The 22,567-nt window shown below is 42.7% G+C and overlaps 1 protein-coding gene across 1 annotated transcript in view; it reads left to right on the top strand.

The window, feature by feature from the left end:
- The window catches only part of PPP1CB (protein phosphatase 1 catalytic subunit beta), an 86,640-nt gene that overhangs the window by 34,866 nt on the left and 29,207 nt on the right, over window positions 1-22,567 (top strand). Inside the window, exons 2-4 of the mRNA XM_054978921.1 lie at window positions 113-244; window positions 6,369-6,599; window positions 7,296-7,400. Of these exons, the coding sequence (XP_054834896.1) occupies window positions 113-244; window positions 6,369-6,599; window positions 7,296-7,400 (468 nt within the window). The remainder of the gene's footprint in view (window positions 1-112; window positions 245-6,368; window positions 6,600-7,295; window positions 7,401-22,567) is intronic.

Genomic DNA, 22,567 nt, shown 5'->3' on the forward strand with positions numbered 1-22,567 from the left:
AACTTAAACAGAGAAAACCAGCAGAGCCATTTACTATAGTTTTAACTACACACAGATATTCCTCAGAGCAGAAACTTAATTTATAATCATTCACTGTTTCCTCTTCTCTTAGTGCGAGGATGTCGTCCTGGCAAGATTGTGCAGATGACAGAAGCTGAAGTTCGGGGTTTGTGTATAAAATCAAGAGAAATCTTTCTTAGTCAGCCCATTCTCCTGGAACTAGAAGCACCACTGAAGATCTGTGGTATGTGATAACATTTGTTTAGTAATACTTATAAGGTCTTTCCTTGTGTTTTGTGCAACAGATTCATCCAGTTTTACTGTGTGTTAAAAGGTGTGCTGCTCTTCATTGTTGATAGCTCATCTAACAATAGATTATTTATTAAAACATTTTTACCCCACCTTTCCTTGTGATTCAAGGAAGCTTACAATAATAGATTAAAAACATTTGTAACAGACATGTTAGCTGCGCCTCATTAAGGCCTTTATTGTTGAAACTAAAGATTTGATCTTAAACCCTGAGCAGTTTCCAGACTTTGAATTGAGACCTGAAAAAACAACATTCACTCCTTTAGAGAAGCTTTAGATAGGGTTCTTCTTGTAATACTTTCCCTCAAGACACAAAGACATCTTTTTAGAGTTTAATGATTTATTTTATTAAAATAAACTCTAGTCTTTTTAATGAAGCAAGATATCAAAATATAAATGCTTCTTAATATAAAACCTACAAAGATGGAACAAATAAAGGCAACAAGAATTAAGTTTCCTAACATTTCTCAGTTAAGTTTAAATCAATCAGTTTTACTATGAACTACATTAAGGTTCCCATATCACACGGTACAACGGTAAATTTCTCACCTAGATCTTCATGAGATTTCTTCCAGTCAGAACTCTGATCTGCTATCTGGATTAGCACTTTTTATTTTATCTTACATAGAAATAGATTTTTTTCATGTGATAGCATAGAAAAAACTGTGATTGGTTTCAGACTTAGTTAATGATTCATATTTTCAATCATGCGACATTCTAATTAGCCAAAAAGTGACTAGTGACTATGTCCAGCTGCAAGTGATCTGCTCACTTAACTTTTCCTGTCATTTTGCTGATTTATATATATCAGTAAAAATGACAAGAAAAGTTAAGTGGGCAGATCATCATTAGTCCAGTCTACAATTGGAGAACATTTATCTGATATTGTTCACTATTTTTAATTGTGAAAACACAAGAGTTATAAAAAATATAAATATAATGAAGTCACTAATAATCAAAATGAGCAAGAGTCAAAGCAAATATAATGTGATACAGGTAATTACAACCAGGTGCTATATCCGGAGCACTATCACCAGGTAAGTACAATGTATAGTAAGTATATCAGTAACAAGGTAAAGTTCATGCAATGACGGAATACTTTATTCCACAGGTGGAGTAGATGTGGCTCTGCCCTGTGTATCCTCTTCTACAACACCCTACAGGCAGCACCGGCTTGTTCCGCTGTTTTGTCACCAGGACCTCTTCAGGGGCGAGATGTCTCCACCTATCCAGAAAATTCACGAAGTAACGATAGTCACCGACATAATTAAAGCTGAGCACCATTCAGACTTTGAATCAACGCAGTCAGGACGGCAATTTTCAAGCGTGACGCTTGAAAATGGCCATCTTGACTGCATTGGTGACTATCGTTACTTTGTGAATTTTCTGGATATACGTACTATACATTGTACTTACCTGGTGATAGTGCTCCGGATATAGCACCCAGCGCATGTGTTTTCACCCATAAGATTTACATACGTTTGAGTGGGTTCCTCTTTTGTTTCTGCCCACTATTTTTAATTAGCTGTCAAAGATGAAAGAGCTCCTGTGAAGTTATACAATGTTAGAAAAAAGCTACAATAGTTAATACAGAGTTCATATATAAAGTTCACTAGAATACTTGTGTATCGCTAAGTATAATGTGTCACAGAAATATAGATTAGAGCACATTTACAGTTAAAATAAAAATCCTCAAATCCCTCCCTCCCTCCTTTAAAAGATGCCTGTCTTTCAGACCTCCTCAAAAGCCCTGGTAAACAGACAGGTCTTGCAGTGCCTCCTAAAGATCTCCAGTGTGGGAGCTCCCCTCATACATAGCAGGGGTCATAGTGAAAAAAGGGCCATGCTCTGGTCAATGCCAGACGGGCCATGCTGAGAGGTGGGATTGCCAGCAGTTGGCTGCCTGAAGGCTGTAGTTAGTGCCCAGAGATATTTGGAAGGAGAGGGTCCTACAAATATGCGAGTCTCAGGTTGTGAAGGGCTTTAAAGGTCATAACCAGCCCCTTGAATTGAGCTTGGAAACCAACTGGCAACCAGTGTAGTTGCTTTAAAACAGGCAACATATGTTTCCAGTGGCTAGTCTGTGACAATAATCAGGCTGCCACATTTTGAACTAGTTGTAGTATCTGGGTTGTTTTTGAGGGCAGCTCCATGTAGAGTGCATTGTTACAGAAGTTACAGAAGCATAGATCATCATGGCCAGGTCAAATGACTCCAGGCAAGTGATAAGAGAATTGGCGATCAAGATAAAAGGATGGTCTGTTTACCTGTTGTCCCAAACATATTAACAGGAGGCATAATCTTGTATAATTGCATGACTTCTATTCTAAAGCATGCCAGCATTTAGGGCTTACATTAATTTAGGTCCTGTTCTACGAAGTGGATATTGTGTTTATTCTTTAAATACTAATCTCAGTCTTAATTCCCATTTCATTAAAGTAGTTTATATGACCAAGTTACAATGCTTCACATTTTTTCAGTTACTTTCAGGCTGCTTGTGCATTCATTTTTGAGTAAGGCCTAAAATGGGCCACTCTGTCTTTAGTTCTGTGGCTTCAGATTCTTTGCTAGGCAGCTTCGAAGGTGTAGCTGCGTGAATGCTGTCCATCCTCCTAAATCCACCGCCAACAGGTAGAGTTCTTTTACTTCCAAATAAACAAATGTGTATACACTTTCTGCAGCCATGTCCATTGATATTAGTAGGAAATCAAAATCTAACTCTCGCACTAGTTTAAATTTCTACTAAATCTGTAAATGGCTCAATGTGTTCAAATTACAATTTTTCAGAATTAAATATTCACAATCCAGCTAGTATGGCATATATACCAGCAGTCTGAAATAAATAAATTAGTACTTTGTTTACACAAGAGGAGAGGCCTTAGATTAACTGTACTAGAAAAAGTCTTGATAAAAATATCACTTAGTAAAGTTGGGTGTCTAGCAAGAGCAGTTGTGAGTGCCGCATGGTAAAAATTAGTAGTTAGCATTCAGAGGTTACTAATTGACTGCTTTGTGAATGGAGATTACAGCTCTCAGGAAAGGTTATGCTTCCTGTTGTCATAATATTGAAGTGTACCGTGCACTAATTGGAACTTGTACAATGCCAAGTAAAATCTGGATTCTTCATTGCAAAATGAGGATCTACTTATAGGCATATGAAGAATACAGTGCCTCATAGTGCATAGTGGAGCTGGTCTTTAATTCTTGGTCTTGGATGCAAAGCAAATACTTAACTCACCTAGCTTTCATATACCTATAAACCCTTCATGAAAATCAAAATATTGTGCATTGAGCAAAGACTAGAGTAGGAAAATTATACAATCAACAAATGCTTGCCATGTGTATCACAGAGTGCCTTGAGAGCAGTGAAACTGGAAAGTAGGTCACTTGGAAGAAACAGTTAACCCTCCCCAGGCTCTTTAGGTACTATTTTGTTCCTGGAATTGTGGGAGGGAAGAGTAGAAAAGATGATGCCCTGAGCTTGTGCAGCTGCTTCCTTCTTTGTTGGAAATAGGTGAACAAATGTACTGAGAGAAATTAACTTCTCTTTGATCTCCTTGACCATGTAGGATGAAAATATCTTTCAGTCCTAGAATTATCTTTGAGAGACTCCTTCAAAGACTTAACTGCAAAGCTGACAGACAATAATAAAAACATGCTGTTGTAGTTGTCCGTATTATTTATTTTCCGTCCATCTCTGCAGGGTAGATGTCTGTTATCTTCCCCAGTAGACCACAGTAACAGTTGGAATCAACGACTGTGCTCGTAAATTTTCTCCTTCCTTAGTTGCACTTGTAAGTGGAACTCTCCAGTAGCTACTCTACGTAGAAATGTAAGATTTCTGGAAATTTGGAACCATGGAAAAAGGCCCCAGCTGCTTTAGAAGAAGCAGAAATGTTGGGGAAACCTGAGAGACCTGCATTACATAAACTCCAACAACAACATAAAATGCAACATTTATAACTTATTAGTTGGTATATGAATTGATATATTTATAGAATTTAAAAGTATTAATGTCTTCGTTTTCTATTTAAAAAATTGTAAGTGTGCCCAGTACTTGAGCAGGAATTGCAGGCTGCTGTTATGGAAGTATCTTAATTTTTGCCAGCTGAGAGAGAGGACGAATACAAGTTCAAGGTAGAAAACAAATTCTAAAATAAATAAAAGGAAGTGTATTTGGAGAGAAACAGTCATATAATAGGAATGCCAGTATATAATTATTTTCTTGTAGCATCTCTTAGCGGAAATACAAAGGGTTGAATCCAAACAGTTTTCCCACTAGTGGAAAAGCAAAGAAAGGGGGGTCCTTTGACCACAAAAGAGGCTATCATGCAATCTGATTCAAAAGAGTCATGGGACAGGCTGTAATGAGGAGAATTTGCAGAGATGGAGTAAAAAAGCTCCATCTCGAACCTAAAGCAGCTTTATCATTTCACATTAGAATGTTTTGTTGAATAACATAAAACAAACATGGATGATGTCATTGCTTATTTTTCATTTTCCTTACTGCTCCGATGTACAATTAAATGGAGCGTTTAAAGGCAGTAATGAAATAATGAGAAAGTGGGGAGAATTTCAGCTAGCATTAGAGGTTAGCTTTTTGTTATGGTGATGAGAAACAGAATGATCCTGTATGTATTTGTATTTTGCAACACTCTGACCATAGCATTAATAAAATTAAGAGAAGCTGAAGAGGTTAGGATTTGGTTTTATGGTAGCAATAATTGGAAAACTTGGTCATTAATATAATATCCTGGAGGCTAAAAAATGAGTATGGATTCTAAATTTTTGATCTAGTTCCTACTGCCAAAGAAACTTTGCCACAGTCTAAATTTAGCATATTAACTGTTGCCAAAATTATATGTAAATAAAAAGTATTAAATGCTATATATCTATTGTATACATAGGAATTATCTAATGCTGTAGATTGTCTTGTGTAAAAATATATTACACATTTTTAGTAAAAACTTGTATTTCATTTTACTCATTCCAAGCAGGAAATTTTTTTTCTGTTTCCCATTCAAAAAATTAAAGCTCTCAAATGTTCATGCTATGCATTTCTAGTGAGAAAAAAATGTATTAAGAAGCATTTTACTGTCTAAAAGTGTATTTCATACTTTTTTTTTTAAGTGCTTCCCCAAACTTTTCAATTTTAATGTTGGAATAATTTTTAAAAGTCTAGAGTGGGGGACCCTTTTTCCAGGCTTCATATCTTTATATCTGCAGTTTCTGAGCCTTTCTCTTTGGGTTGAGTTCTTGATAATACTATAGTATGTCATAGAGATAGCAGTATAACTTCAAATAGGCCATGATTGAAAATGGCATTCTATAATTGCTAGTATTGCTGCCGCAGCATTTCCTGCAGCAGTAAGTGTTTTGCAGCTTTGGACCTTAAACAAAAGTTAACTCTAATAACTTCATTGATTAATCTTTATTATATAAACAATTCTGACTGTATACATTTACCATTTAAATTCAGATATTTAACATTCAGGCAAACTGTTTTGAAAGAGAAATTCTGTACTGCTTAGTAGACTGTATTGGTTCTTAGAATTTTTATTTATATTCCATGCCATTTGAGCCAAATGAGAGTTGAGCCAAAAGAAGGCAATATACTGAACAGAAATGTTTAGCCTTTGGGAAGGATACTGTGAAAAACTGTGCTTCTTGTTTATCTAAATTTGCCTGTGTGTTCAATATAGGAAGCATCATCCTTAATCTAAATGGTTATATTTGCCCATATCAGCGTAAGTGCATAACTAGACTTCGTTTGACATTCTTGCACACTGTATGATGCCTTATTGATTGCAGTTTTTAAAAACAACAGAGGGGGGAAAGTGACAATACTGCAGTAGCAGAGGTATCAGTGAATAAGCATGAGAAGGGAAGGGCTAGTGTTGTGATGATGTTCCTCCCTTCTCATTCACTGTTTTAAAGACTCAAGATAGAAAACAACTCACTGTTCAGCTTTTCCTAGAGCTTATTATGTTGCCAGAATAGTAGGCTACTTCAGTTCTGATGATACCAGTATCTGCAATCTCAATTTTCCTTTCTTTTAGGTGACATTCACGGTCAATATACAGATTTACTTCGATTGTTTGAGTATGGGGGATTTCCACCTGAAGCCAACTATCTTTTTCTGGGAGATTATGTGGACAGAGGCAAACAGTCCTTGGAAACTATCTGCTTATTACTAGCATATAAAATCAAATATCCAGAGAATTTTTTCCTCCTGAGAGGAAACCACGAGTGTGCTAGTATTAATCGCATCTATGGATTCTATGACGAGTGTAAGTAAAACTCACTAGGCATGCTCCTAATGTTCAACCATTTTTGGAAATACTTTTATTGCTTTAGAATATATAGTACAATTTGTGTAAGCAAATAGTTTGAATTGCTGTATAATTCGCTCTTGTGGACCATCCTGTAATGCAAATTTTTCCCACTTAAATAGTGGCTGGGTATAGCTGACAAGCTCTACTAGTATTTTGAAAATTTGTATGCCACCTGTTAATGTTTCTTTAAATGATTAGGATGCAATCTATAATCTACAGGTAGGCATGTTGAAAGCAGTGTGGGGTATTAGTTTGAACTAGGACTAAGACCCGAGTCCAGAATGCCATGGTGACTTTGGGCCAGTCACACATTCAGACTAATGTACTCCCAAAGTTGTGAATGAATAAAATGGAGAATATGAGAGCCATCTAAGCTGCTCTGTGGATGAGCAAGGCTATAGAATAGATATAAAAAGAACTTTCCTTTGTTGTTAATCTGTGAATTGATTTAAATACAAACATGTTGAAAAACTATTCAACACCAAATCTACTACATAAATTTTCCTCTCCTCAATAACCTGATCCATAGAACACACCACATTATTCCAACTTAAATCTCTTTACATCTTAACCTTTTTGTAAAGCTATGAGCCTGAACAACTTATATACTCATATATAAATCCTAATACATTACTTTTCCAATTCCATCAGGTAAACGGCGATTTAATATCAAGCTTTGGAAGACATTTACAGACTGCTTTAATTGCCTGCCTATTGCAGCTATTGTAGATGAGAAGATTTTCTGCTGTCATGGAGGTAAGCAAACTTATTTCTTTTATTTCTGAAGATGGCTTGGTCATCTGCAGAGGCCTTGCTTCAGGTACCCCTACCATCTGAGGCTATGTGGATGGCAGCCACCGGTCCTTGTGCCAAAATGTTGGAACTCCCTCTTTCAGAAGCTTTGTCTCCCTGTCATTGTCTTCTACCAGCAAGTGAAGACTTTTCTGTTTTGTTTGGCATACTCCCAGTAATCTCATATTGGCCTTCCTTGCTGGCTATATGTATGTGCATTTGTATGTTGATATGCTTTTGCTGTTTTTATTACTGTATTTGTATCTATATCTATCCATTCATCTATCTTAAATATAATTTAATTTTTTTAATTATCTGTTTGCTGCCTTGGGGATTCTACTTCTGGGTGGAAAGGCAGCATGTAAATACTTTAAATAAATAATAAAGTGTAGTTGCAACATAATCCAAGACAGATTGATAATATCAATACTTTCCAGGAATCCCCTCCACTCTCAAGCAATTCTGGATGCACAAACCCTTTTGGTTTCTTTAGATTTGAGTTGTAAAGCTCACTTTCATGGTGTGGGAATCTGTTTTATTTTCTTAGTCCCAAAGACAACTAGAGGTTAAAGTGCAATTCCAGGTTTGAAAGAGGCTACATCGATATGTTGATCTTTGATGAAGCAGTGTTGACCTCCAGCAGTAGCCATGCTTTGCCAAGGGAGAGTCAAAGTATCTCTAAACCTAAAAGATGCAAGTGTATGTCTTTAAAGCTATCCAGTCTTGTATCACAGTTTTTACTTCAGAAAGCAATGTTCTAACTACTGGCATGTCACTGTGTGGACTTTAATAATCCTTCAGGTGCTTCACAAACACTTTGGTCGTTTTGGCCCCTCTAGAGAAAAGAGCACACATCTTTATCTTCAGGTGGCATATTGGTAAGAGGTGAATAAAAGGAGAATACTCTATGAATCACGTGAAGAATACTAGATGTCCTGCAGCACAGCTTTCTGGGGAACTTGAATTTTAAAGCTTCCTAGTGCCCAATATTAATTGCAACACATAAACAACATCTTGGGTTGCTAGCTTCTCCAAATATTCTCCCAAGAGGGAGAGGCAGCTGTAGCCCAGATTGTCTTCTTTGAGATAAGAATCAGTTTGGGGATCTATCTAAGGTCATTGGTCCCTAGAGAAATACGATGTTCCTATTAATATTCAGAAATCAGCAATGCCTAATGCTATCTGATGGGAAAGACAGTATCCCTGTTGAAATTGCTGAAGTGCAAGAAGAGTCAGTATCAAGAAGCCTTCTTCTTTTACTCATTCATATTGGATGCATGGGTAGTCAAAAAATTCACAGGAAACCAACTTGGGAGAATAAGCTGGGCACCCTAGAGCTTTGCCACTCAGTATTTCACAGTGAAAATAGACCAGTTCACTTTATGGACCAATGGCAAAGTCTGATTCCAGCAGACACAAATGGGAGCTGAAATAACAGCTATATCTCAGTTTAAAGATATGCCCAGACACTTGTGCTTTCCCTTCACTTATTGCTTTTGAAGAAGGGCTGCATGTAGCTGCATTGGTCTTTAGACAAATTACAGAAGCAAAAGATGCCTGATGCATTTTATTAAAATTAGAGGGAATACCATAAAAAGTGTTCAAGCTTTTGACTTCTCAAACTTCTCATTTGACTAGATGTTCAGAATAAAAACAGGTTATGGGAGGGAGAATAAGTTGTTTTAAGGGAAGATGGCAAACCCAAAATCTGCAGTTGTAGTCTTCAAATAGAAACCGGATGTATGACAGGCTGAGTTGGATTAGTTTAGATGAATTGACTGTTTAAATCTTTACTATGAAATGTATGAACCATCCACCACAGCTCATGATATTTATATCTATTTTGAGAATTTTATGCTGCTTCTCATCTATGCTATAGTGTGCTTGCATCATGATCATGTATCAGTTGTCTTGATTTCCTTTGTAAATTGTTAATGGATCAATTGTACAAACTGCCAGGATTCGTTTTCGTTTTCGCAGCCATGTCGGACGCTCCTCTCGGCAGGTCCGAGAAGAAGCGGCTGAGCCGCCTGGCCGGGCGGCTGATCTGCAAAGGTTAGCCCCCAGACTCTCAGGCAGGGAGTCTGCGTCCGGGGCGCGGCGGGAAGAGCCCTCTGACAGATCGAGGCAGGGGGTAAATTGCCCGTTTGTCCCTATGGAGGCCGGCAGACGAGCGCGGCACCTAGTGTGCTGCCGGTCTATGGAAAACGGCAAGGAACAGGATTAGGCGAAAGCCTGCAAGTAAGCGAATCCCTTCTGTTACTACAAGCGTATGTGAGGAGTGGGGGGGTCTGAAGGTTAGAAGACTCGGATTTCTCCCCCCCCCCATAGAGTCTCGGAAGATTGGCGGTTCCCCCCCCCCCCTAAAATGGCAGCGAAAAAGCAGAGTCCTGCTCTTGGCAAGTCAGTTACGGCTGCCTTGCAGAGGGGCGAGACGCTTGAGGAACTGGTTAAAAGAGCGGTTATGGAAGCCATAAAACCCTTTGTTGACAAGCTGAATGAAACAGATCAAAGGGTGGGCTTAATTGAAAGCGATGTGAAAGCCATTAAAGAAGCAGCGGGGGGGGGCAGAGAAGTCTGCCCGGGAAAGTGCGTCACTTACGAGAGCAACGAACAGGGAATTAAAGTTGGTGGAAAACCAGCTGATCGGACTGCAAGTGGAGCGAACACAAACCATTTTGCGTCTCCAGAATGTTAAAGAGGAGGAAAATGAGGATTTGTGGGATCTCGCCTCGGAACTTTTAGCGACACCCGCGAGGGCAACTAAAGAAGAAGTGAAAAGCGCCATTTTGGGAGTCCGTCGGGCATCTTCAAAATATGCAATGAAGCGGCAGCTGCCTCGCGAGATTGTTATCGAGTTTTCATCTAAGAGGGTCTGGGACAGTATCCTATATAATTCATACAATGTGGAATTGGACTTTCTGGGAAATAAAGTCAAGATATTGAAGGACGTTCCATTTTTAGTTCGGAAGCGAAGATTTAAGTACAAGAAGTTGGCAGCTCTTTTGAGGGAACGTGACATAAAGTACAAATGGCTACTCCCGGAAGGAATCGGGTTTAGTTATAAAGATCAAGCTCACAAGATTAATTCGGAAGATCAGCTAAGGGATTTTGTGGATAAAAATCCAGAATTTGGACCAGACACCAAGCAAAAAGAAGAGGATCCGAAGCCTGAAGGGAGGGGGGAGGCAACGAGCGCTCTGGCGGTAGCTGCGCAGAGGGAATTGCGTCCGAGGCCCAGAGGAGGGAAAAAGATTTAATTTGAACTGTAATTTGTAATTTGTATGATCAACCACTCCGTCACTACTTTATTAAGCTATTTTTTTTACTATGGCAGTATGAAGGGAAAGCATTGAAATGTAGCGTTTAGTGTTTGTAGGTTACCTTCCCCTTTTTTTTTCCACCCCCCCTTCCCTTTCTCTTTTTTCTCGCTTCTTTCCCTTCCCTTGTGCTATTGTAGTCTTTTGTAGTTACTGTCATTGTAGTTTTGTATGTTAGATATTGAAAAATAAAAAATTATTATAAAAAAATTGTACAAACTGCCATGGTTGAAATAAGTAGTAATTATCCCTAGACAAAGAACAGAGTGGCAAATGCACCATTGGTTTCCATTGAACTTGAAGAATGTTGGCCATTCTTTGGCCAATCCTTCTTTATTGCCATCTAGGTCAGTATAGTGGAGTAAAACAGTTGCTCCGTATGCATGCACTCTCCTAGCAGAAGAGAGCTTGCCTGCCGCAGGTTAGAATGAAGGTCTCAGGTAAGCTGTCAGAGTCCTTAGTGCAAAACTTTTGTGAAGATTTCGAGTTCTGCCTGCTTCATGCTAGTGAGCTGAATGCAGAATGAGAATTGAGGCAGTGGCATCTTTGAAGTAAGAGCAATCACCAGTCAAAGAAAATATTTTTGCTGAGCTTTGACACCATATTTTGCCCAACTGAAGGTTACCGTAGTGGGGTTGTTAGGAAATACTATGCTGACACTCGGGGTGGTTATATTGAAAAGATTCTTATCTCATTTTCATGTTCTGTAAAAGTTCAGCATCAGCACACAAATGCTAGCATGCAAACACAGCACTTGTGCGGGCTATCATACAGAATAAGTTTTGCATCTATTGCATAAAGAACTGACGTTGAAAACTCACTGAGAATTAAATGTTGATGGCTGACATAATGTCTTTTCTAATTAGTCCACTAGAATATTTTCGTTGATATAACATGAAGCGTGTAGATGCTCAGGATTTTTGTTAAAATGCTCATGATCAAGGTGATTCCTTCAGAACGGGATTAAATGGACTGGTCTCCTGAAAAGTTTTTGTGTTGAAGATTGTTCAACTGTAGAATGAACATACAGAGCACTCCTCAGCAAACAGTGGCTTCAAAAGAAATGAACTGAAGCAAATACAGAGTATACAACTTTGAAACAACCACCGAGTCTGGAACAAGTTCTTCTGGCATCAACACCAAGTCCTCTGCAGTATTTAAACCTCAGTCACTCATCATAAAAAAAGTATTGTCACGGTTTTGTTGTACTTTGTATCTATTTTATATTCCATCCTATGACATGTAATATTTATTTGAGTGTGGTCTATCATTTACATGCTGTCTTCTTGTGCCAGAGCTTAAGCAGTCATGAAAACAGCATGCTTGAATAAGCCATTTCAGTCCAGCTCTTTAAATTAAAGTTACAAAAGGTGTTTCAAAATATAGGAAAGGGAGGCATGGAACTGTCAGTCCCTGGCAGTTAGGTCCCCAGGTTCTCCACAGTTCACACACAGGTGTTCCAGTGGAAGTAACTTTATTAGAGATCCATTCAGTACAAGGTGCATAGACAGTGAAATTGGCAGATGTGACGTATGTGGGTCTAGCAATGTTAGTTATAGGGAATCTTCCCGCCTTAGGAAAGAGGACCGTTAACAAGGGGAGGGGGGGTTAGTGAGACATTGTTTTATAGCAGATAGTGAGAAAGATGAACTTACCTTTTTGGTTCTCAAGATGGATACATATCAAGCCAGTTTCACTTGCAGTCAAGGTCACTGGCTCAGTGGAGCAAGAAAGAGAAAGTAAACATTTGCCAGATAACCTGCTGGCATCACAGCAAGAAAGAACTTCCCATACTCTCAAATACCAGAGCCAGAACCCATATACATTCATGGCAGATATGCAGGAGGCATATATGACATACTGCCCTCCCCAAGAAGGTCCTCCCACCCTCATAAAGGACCTGGCTTGTTTGAATAAGCCAGGTCCTTTATGAAATTTACGTATCAGTTTAGGAGTGTTTACATCAGAAGCTTTTACCCATTCCTTTTTCCCCCACATCAAAGTGCTCCCAGCAAATTAAGTAAAACAATCCTCTCCGCTTTAACTTAGAGTCCAGGATGTCCTTCACTTTGTAGTGCAGTTGTCCATCTACTATGAGGGGGGGAGGAGTCCCTCGTTCCGGATGCCATCTGTCAGGAGGAGCTTTCTTCAGGAGGCTGAAATAGAATACGGAGTGGACATTTTTTTAAGTTCTTGGGGAGCTTCACCTCTACAGTGACTTCATTTATTATCTTATTTACTGGAAAAGGTCCCAGAAATTTCCACCCCAGTTTTTTGCTGGGTTACTCCCCCCTTAGATTCTTAGTGGAAACGTACACATAGTCCCCTGGTTGTAGTTTCCATGGAGCTGATTGTTTTTTATCAGCCTGTCTCTTGTAATCCTCTTTGGCTTTTTCCAAAGTTTTCTTTATTATTTCCCATTGAGTCTTTAATGTAGACCACCACTCTCTTAGGTTCCTTGGTGCGTCGTTGCTTGGGGCCTTTACAAAGGGTATTGCTTTGCCCTCATAACCATGTACTACCATAAAGGGGGAGGCTCCTGTAGAACTGTGCATTGTGTTATAACAATATTCGGCAAAACTCAGAAAATCAGTCCAATTGTCTTTTTCGTAATTAATGTACCACCTTAAAAATTGTTCTAACACTTGGTTAACTCTTTCAGTTTGCTCATGGGACTTGGGATGATGGGTGGAGCTAAGTCCTTGTTCAATTCCAGCCAGTTTCAATAGCTCCCGCCAGAAGTTGGCTACGAATTGGACTCCATGGGCCGATACCACCTTATCCGGAAATGAGTGTAGCCTGACTGTGTGTTGTAGGAAAAGATTGGCTAATTTCTTGGTGGTTGGGATTTTGGAGCATGGAATGAAATTGGCTTGTTTAGAAAATAAATCAACCACCACCAGAACTACAGTCTTCCCTTTGGAGAGGGGAAGTTCAGTTATAAAGTCCATCAAGATCACCAACCACGGCCGGGAGGGGGGGTGTTCCAGGGATCGGAGGAAACCACGTGGTTTTCGCTGGCAGTCAAGGCCACTGGCTCAGTGGAGCAAGAAAGAGAAAGTAAACATTTGCTAGATAATCTGCTGGCATCACAGCAAGAAAGAACTTCCCATGCTCTCAGATAACAGAACCAGAACCCATATACATTCATGGCAGTTATGCAGGAGGCATATATGAAGGAACACATGTAAACTTCCTACCTTGTCCCGTCTTCCTTCCTTTTACTCAAGTATTTCAAAATCTGTTTCTAAACTCCCTGAAGTCTGTAGGAGATCAGTATCTAGCCATAGTAATGCATAGTAAGGCATTACTATAAGGCATTACTATTGATAATGCAAATATGTTACCAGAATTGCTTTTTATAATGGGGAAATTAGCTTTGCAGTCTGGAACTAAAATTAGCGCGGATCTAACCAACGTTTACGGAGGTCCCGATTCCAGACACTCTAGTGACAAAGAGGCAGACTACAAATAGGTTCAATAAACACGTGTATTTACTAATAGTGTGGCGTAAGCCTGAACTTGCACATACACACAAGAAAGCATACAAGGACTAAGAAATATAGAGTAAGAAATACAGAGGGTTGCATTTGCAGGTACCCAACGATGATAGGGGAAATACTCACAATCCTGAAGCGGAGCAGAGACACAACAGCGAGGTGGTCCAATGCCAGCAATGGATCCACGGACAGACAGCAAGGGGTTCTGGATAGGAATGGCCTGAGCACCGTGTGGTCTGAGGGACCAGCTTAAATACCCCAAAACGTACCCTGGGGCTGGTGCTGTACTTGGTGGTTCTCACAGATTAAAACAAAGGCTCTAATGGGACACTGAATGGCTTGGATGGGCCACTTTGGTAATCTGATTGTGATAAGTGACACCTCAGGAAGAGGGGACAAAAGAGGGAGGGGGAAATCCGAGTGGGCTGAATGGATGTTCCAGCGGACAGGGCTTGTCCTGATGTCATCAGCTCTGGAATGCGGAGGTTTCTTTGAGATGCATTCTCTAAGTGCTTGGGATGGTCGGCACTTAGGTTCTTCTCCGGGGCGGCTCCTAAGATATGCAGAGCGGGGCGAGGTACTCTCGCTGCGGACGTGGTGTGTCCGCTTTGCCGAAATGGCTTCTCAAAGCAGGCTTCTTCCCTTGGTCTTCTGGCTGCCCGAGAACATGGTTGCTGGCAGGGCATGGCGGAGGCTGGTTCGCAGGTTGCCCGGTAGCGAGGGCAAGCTTGGGGACCGGCTCGTGGGAGGCTCCAGGCGGGAACTGACCAGAGAGTGCCTAGCCAGGCTCGCTGGAGGTTCCCTCGGCAGGCGCCCGGCTGCTAGCAGCGGCTTGGGCCCAGATGAGGCAGGCTTCAATGGAGGCAGGGGGAACAGCACGTAAAACACAGTCCAAAGCAGGGAACAGGCACGGTCCGTGGCAGATGGCAATGCAGGCACGGGGCACACTTGTAATAAAGTCCAAACACACACTGGGAGGTCCAGGTACAGGTCTGGGCAGGGTTGCCCAGGAAGAGAGTCCTTTGTGCAGTTATCCAGGCATGGTGTCAGGAAACTAGCACAGTCTATTGCAGCAGCAAGGCAATTAACAAGCAGGCAGGAAACTGACACGTGTATCAGAGCACACACGTGCAGGGCAATCTTTGTGTAGCAGTAAAACAGCAATGCAGGAAACTTTAACACAGTCCATGGCAGGCCTTAAAGCAGGAGAGGGGGCCTACTTGGCAACAAATATGGGCCAGTGGTTAAACATAGAAACAGATTTTTTGAAATGAGGGGCAGGAAGTTGTGAGGCGGGCATCTGTCACACACTGTTTTTTGCATACTTTACTTGCACAATCATTCTAAGACGAGTAAAATTTTGGCAAAAATGCATTTCCTGGATGAGGCCAGGTTGCTTATATCAGTTCTGGTTTTAGGCATGGATATGGGACCAAAACAACCTTGGTTGCCCTAGTGGATGATCTGTACCAGGAGATGGACAGAGGGAGAGTGATTCAGTTGATTGTCCTAAACCTCTCAGCTGCTCTCGATATGATCGTAATATCCTTCTGATCTGTGTTTCTATGCTGGGACATAGAGGCACTTTTTTGCAGTTGTTCCGGTCCTGCTTGGAGAGTTGGTTTCAGAAGGTGTTGCTGGAGAATGGACCTTTGGATACTTATTGTGAAAGTTCCTTCTCCTTTGAGAAAAGGAAGACATCTTGGGTGTTTCCTACTGTCCTGTCAGGGAGGCAGGAAGTTAATTTTCTTCCTCTTCCTGTTGGTGCGTGGGACACCCCTTCTTCCAGTATAGGTGACTCCATGCAGCAGTAGTTCCTCTCTTTGTCGGCAGACCTTGGTTCGTAATATTAGAAGAAGAATGTCTGTCCAGCTAACGAAGTAAAGTCGGGCATCAGGAGAGCAAGGATAGAGAAAGCAACACCAGAGAAAAAGGGAAGGTTAAGATAAGGGACTAGAGACCCTGGGAGGGCAAGATGTCTTCCTTTCCTCATGGGAGAAGGACCCTTCACGGTAAGTGTCCAAAGGTCTGTTCTCTTGCTGAGGCAGTGGACATCTTGGGTGCTCCCAGAGCAGTTACTTCTTTTGGGGTGGGGTTTGTTCCTCGTCCTGGATTAGGCACTGCAGAACTCTCCTTCCAAATGCAGCATCCGCCAAGATGTACAAGTTTAGCTTGTAATGCTTTACAAAGGTAGAGACCAAAGACCACGTGGCGGCCTTGCAAACTTCCTCCACTGACGCATTATTTCTGAAAGTTGCATTAGTCACTGCACTTTTCACAGAATGGGCAGTGATCCGCTTTGGGACTTCCCTGTTGGATGCTCTATATGCTTCCACAATGCAGGATTTAATGTTATTGCTGATTATCGTTGTTGACATTTTCTTACCCACATTTGGGGGCAAAATGTTAATAAACAGGGAAACCAACTTCCTGATAGATTCTGTTCTGGTCAGGTACACCTTGAGGGCCCTCATGACGTCAAGATTGTGCTGCTACTTCTTAGCATGTTTGGGATTAGGGCAGAAGGATGGAAGATTGATTTCTTGGGATCTGTGGAACCTAGAGTACACCTTGGGAAGGAAGATAGGGTCTGTGCACATGACCACCTTGACACTGAAAAATGCACAGATGCGATTTAATGGATAAGGCACCGAGCTCAGAGATTCTCCAAGCCAGTGTGATGGCCACGAGGAAAATGGTTTTTAACTTCAGCCATTTCAGAAATATGTCTCTCAGAGGCTCGAAAGGAGGCTTGGTTAGAGTTGACAAAACAATGTGTAATCTCCAGCTGGGGGAGTGGTGGGCCATAGGGGAGCACAGCAACATAGTTTCCCTCAAGAAGAGCTGGATATGAGAGTGTTTAACTTGAGATCCTCCATAAGCAGCACCAATGAATTGAACGCTGCCACTTGCTTCCTCAGGGTGGCTGGTTTAAGACCTAAGTCCAGGCCTTCATGTAAGAAGCCTAGTATCGCTCCCATGGGAGGATGAAGGTAATCTATCTTCTTCCTCCTTGCCCACCTGGCAAAGGCTTTCCAGGCAGTGTTGTAGATTTAATAGTTGACCTTTTTCTAGATGCCAGCAAGGTGTTAATCACTTGTAGATGGTATCCTAACCTGGAAAACGAGTCCCTCTCAAGCTCCAGGCGATCATGCACAGCCAATCTGGGTGAGGATGCCATATTGTGCCCTGTTGCAGGAGATCCGGGATAGACAGAAGAGTAAGTGGAGGCTTGGCTGACATTCTGTGTAACGTTGAAAACCTTGGCTACCAAGTGGCCACCACTATCACGTCTGCCCTCTGTTCTGCAATCTTCCTCAGCAGTTTGGGGATAATTGGAATGGGAGGGAATGTGTAGAGCAGACGTCTCAGCCATAGGGACGTGAGAGTGTCGGTCCTCTTTGCCTGTGGATGGTGATATCTGGACAGGAATCATGGAACTTGGTGATTGTGGGAAGAAGCAAATAAGTCCAGTAACAGGGTCCCGAAGTGATCTGTTATCTCCTGAAATACTTCCCTCTTGAGGGACTCTTCTTCCGGCTATATTGTCTGTCTGCTGAGCCAGTCGGCTTGAGTGTTGTCTGTGCCCTTGATGTGTTGTGCCTGGATAGAAGACAAGTGTGATTCTGCCCATGTGACTTCACTTCATTGAGGTCACTTCATTGAGAAGTCTAGAGGATCTGGTGTCCCCGTTTGTTGATGAATGTCTTGGCTGAGGTGTTGTCTGTGCGGACTAGAATGTTCTTGTCAGATACCTAGTCAACAAAATGAGAGACAGTCCAATTGCTCTCATCTCAGGGAGGTTGATGGGCAGTCAGATCTCTGGTTTGGACTACAGGCCCTGAACTGGTTGGCCATCCAAGGTTGCTTCCCATCCGGTGAGGTTGGTGTCAGTAAATAATTGCATCACCTGTGGTGTTAGGAAGCTCTTGCCCTGGCAGAGGTTGCGGCCTTTGGCCTTGCATTTGAGGTTCTCCTTGACCTTCCATGGGACCCTGATGACCATGTTTGCTTTGGCCGTTATGAGATACTGAAAAGGGTGTAGAAAGGCTAATAGGACCCGGATGTGTAAACGCCCCCAGTAAATTGCCTCGCAGTTCGCCACTAGGTTCCCCATCCACTTTGATAGGGATAGTAGGGAGACAGATCTGTCCCGTATGACCGACCTGATCAGTTCCTTGGTCTTTTGTATCTTCTCCTGAGGGAGGAACAGGTATCCTCTTCTAGTGTCTACTATCATTTCCAGGTGTTGTAGTCTCTGAGAAGGTTGGATGGATTATTTTTCCGAGTTTATTAGGAATCCGTGGTGGTCTAGGAACTACATAGTATCCCACATGTCCTGATGGCTCTTCTCTGAATTGGCCCGAATAAAGATGTTGTCAAGGTATGAGTGAATGTGGATTCCCCTCTCTCTGAGGTGGATTACTGGATTGATAAGAACCTTGGAGAAGACTCTCAGAGCCCTGGCCAGGCCGAAAGGCAGAGCTCTGAATTGGTAATGGTGATTGTCCACATGAAACCTCAAATAGCGCTGTGTGTGGGGTTGATGGGTATGTGGAGGTAGGCTTTGTTGAGGTCTCTTGAACTGAGGAACTCCCCTGGTTGTAGAGCTTCAGAGATGGAGTGTAATGTTTCCATGTGGAAGCGTTTCAGCTTTATGAACCAGTTTACAAACTTCAGGTCATACATTGCTCTCCAGCCCCCATTTCTTTTCAGTACTGTAAAGAAGAGAGAGTATACGCCTAAGCTTATCTCTCTGCTGGGTACCAGTTCTATGGTTTAAATGTCAAACAGATGTTTGAGGGTCTTTTGCATGATAAGTCTTCTCTGCAGGTTCTTCCAGATGGGGGAGGTCATGAAGCGATCTGGTGTGTAAGATTCAAACTCTATCAAGTAACCTCTGGAGACCACTTTGAGGGTTCAGGCATCCACCTTTGACTCGACCCATGCTTGATGGAATTGAAGCAGCCTCTCCCCCAGGCTCTGAGCTGAGTCAGGACTTGAGGACCTTGTTGTCAAATCGTGTCTGTCCCCTTGGGCATGTTGGTTCTGTTTGGCCTTGAACTGAATGGTCCCCTTTTGAAGGTTTGTCAAGGGAAGCTCCATGAAGAGCGCTTGTATTCTTGGTGCACTCTGGCTAGAGAGTGGTGTGAACCAAAGCAGCCTCTGGACTGGGAACCAAAGCAGCCTCTGTCCGATCTATTGAGCGTCTTCAGCAGTGCTTTCTTCTTGTCTCTCGCTTCCACCAAGATCTTGTTTAGTGCCTTTTCAAAGAGTTTGTCAACCTGAAAGGGGTAGGCCATGAGGATGAATTTGGAGTTGAGGTCGGCAGGCCAGGCCCATAACCACAGCAATCTCCGGGCCACCGTCACTGAGGCCGTGGCTCTGGAGGAGAAAGTCGGCATCAGGGCAAAGGTGCTGGCCTTAAGGATCCTGGTGGTCCCTTCCAGCAGGCATCTGTTATTTCCTGGGAGCAGCTGTATCAACTTGCACACCCATGCCACTGATGCCCTCGAGACAATGGGTGCCATAGTAGATGCTCTAATGGCCATGACTGAGGCTTCTTGAGCTCTCCTAAGAGCGATTTGAGCTTTTCTGTCCAAGTTGTCCTTTATGGATCCTTGACAGTAGACCCGAGGACTGCAGTGCGGGTACTGGAGCATTGATCCTCTGCACCTGCAAACAACTCATTAGCAAAAGTGAGTAAGGCATATACTTTTTTGGCTTAGCTTTAAACTTTGCCCTGATGCCAACTTTCTCCTCCAGAGCCATGGCCTCAGTGACGGTCGCCCGGAGATTGCTGTGGTTACGGGCCTGGCCTGCCGACCTCAACTCCAAATTCATCCTCATGGCCTACCCCTTTCAGGGTGACAAACTCTTTGAAAAGTTTATTAGCTGCTGGCGTGGCCCATTTGGCTTTTAGTTGTCTCTCAAAATACTCAGGGTATGGAAACACCTTTTCAGGTGTGTCTGCCCTTGCGAAGAACTCTCTGCACCCTTTGGGTCTTGAGGTGGCCTTGCCTGCTTTTGAGTCCTCCTCCCCTTTTGAGGCTTCTGGCAGGTCCAGGGCTGCTAGGGTTTTGGAAAGGAGATACTGCTAGTCTTCTGATTTAAATAAACAGTCTGATTGCTCAGGTATGGAGACCTCCTCTTCTTCACAGAGGAACTCCCCTTCCTTTCTGTTCTTGCTGTCAGAGGACATTTCTCCCACTCAAGAGAGACCCTTGCTGTTATACCTGCCCTGGGTTAACTTCTGGGCAGCTTTAGTGGGCCACTGGCCTTCAGCCCACCGTGGTCTGTCTTTGGGCTTGGGCGTGGCGGGGGGGGCAGAGATCCCTTCACTGCTTGCCCTTGACTGGGGATAGCAGAACTTTATAATCTCTCATAGTTTGCCTGAAGGGAGAGAGAAAATCAACAAGAGATTGAAGGCACGGGGTCACCAGGTACTTTATTTGTCCTTGCGAAGTCGATCTCTGAGTGAAACAGGTTCTGATCCCGGCAGGAAGGGCCTGCTGCACTGTCTCCCAGTGGAAGAGTGGTGGTAAGCGGATCTTCCAGGGCTGCACAGGGCTTGACATGCTTGCCACCGCCATTTCCCGCCTTTTCCACGGCCTGCTGTGAAGCACTGCTCTTGGCCACCAGGCAAAGGTGTGTTGCTGATCTTTGTTCCCGTTGCCGCAGTTGAATTCTCTTGGGTGGATTACACAGCTGCAGAGGCCATAAAGTGGCCAGGAGCCCATTCCAGCCACGAAGACAGGACAGCACCCGAAGGATCGGGTGCTGCGGCTGCTGTGAGGTTTCTTCCTCCTCGTCCATGAAGCTCCCGTCAGAGTCCCTGGACTCCATAACGCTATCTGATGGTTGAATATTAACCAGAAAGGGAGCAGAGAGGAGCAGATGGAGGAAGAGTAAAGGAGGATAAGAGAGAGAGAGAGAGAGAGAGAGAGAGAGAGATCAAAAGAGGGAAGGCAGGCTCGGAATGAGAGATGAAGATTAAGAGGCCTGAGAAGCAGCAGAGCGTTCTGTTGCTGCGACTGCTTTTCCTGGAGGCAGGAAAGACCTGGAAGAAGGGGTGTCCCTTGCACCATCAGGAAGAGGAAGAAAATTAATTTCCTGCCTCCCTGATAGGGCTGAGGAAAACATCCAAGATGTCCTCTGCCTCAGAGGGAGAACTGTTGCTCTGCTCCTTGACGTTTGGTCTGTGGGGGTCCCATAGGGTTCGCTCATATCCTCTGTGCTGTTTAACATCAACATGAAACTGTTGGATGAGATCATTAAGAGATTTGGGCTGGGTTGTCACTAATATGCAGATGACACTTGGCTCTGTCCCACACTTCTAGCTGATACCAAGGAGGCTGCAGAAACCATGAACCAGTGGAGGAAGTTTAGGAGTAGATGCAGGATAATAAACTGAAGTTTAATCCTGGCAAGACAGAAGGGCTACTGATGAATGGATGGTCTGACCCAGGATTTAAGGTGTCACCTGTTCTCGATGGGGTTTCACTCCCCTTGAAGGAACAGGTCTGTAGTTTGGGGATGATCTTGGGCCCAGTCCTACTACTTGATAAACAGGTGGCAGCTGTGGCCAGAGGTGCCTTTTACCAGCTTCATCCGGTTAGCTACGTATGGCCTTTCCTGGGCAAAAAAGATCTAGCCGCTATGGTGCATGCCCTGGTTACATCTAGAATAGGGTACTGCAACGTGCTTTACATGGACTGCTCTTGAAAAGTGTTTGGAAACTTCAATTGGTGCAGAATGCTGCCACCAGAATGTCAGCTGGAGTGGGTTGTGCTGACCCTATTACTCCAGTGTTGGGCCATCTATACTGACTCTCAATGTGTTTCTAGGCACAATTGAAGCTGCTGGTGTTGAACTTTAAAGCCTTAATATGGTTTGGGACAAACGTATCTGAAGAACCGCCGGCTCCCTTACAAACCTACCTAACCACTGCAGTCATCTTTGGAGGCTCTGCTTTGGGTTCCTCTGCTTTTTGAGATTAGATGGAGAGGCCAGGAGAAGGCCTTCTCAGTGTTGGCACCAGAATCTAGAAATCTCTCCCCAGGGTGATTCATCTATTCCCTTCTGTTATCATGTTCTATCAGCTGGTGAAGACTTTTTTGTTTTGTTTGGCATACTCTCGGTCATCCCTCCTTTATACCCCCATGTTTTGTTTTAATGTCTGTTTTATAAGGTCTGAACTGTTTTAATGAAGTGTTTTGTTTGATTTTAATGGGTTTAGTATGTGTGTCTGAATTTGTTAGCTGTCTTGGTGGTCCTTATGAGGGCAGAAAGAGTGGATCAAAATTTTGTG

The sequence above is a fragment of the Eublepharis macularius genome, chromosome 1, assembly GCF_028583425.1.
Source record: "Eublepharis macularius isolate TG4126 chromosome 1, MPM_Emac_v1.0, whole genome shotgun sequence".
In the NCBI taxonomy this organism is placed as follows: domain Eukaryota; kingdom Metazoa; phylum Chordata; class Lepidosauria; order Squamata; family Eublepharidae; genus Eublepharis; species Eublepharis macularius.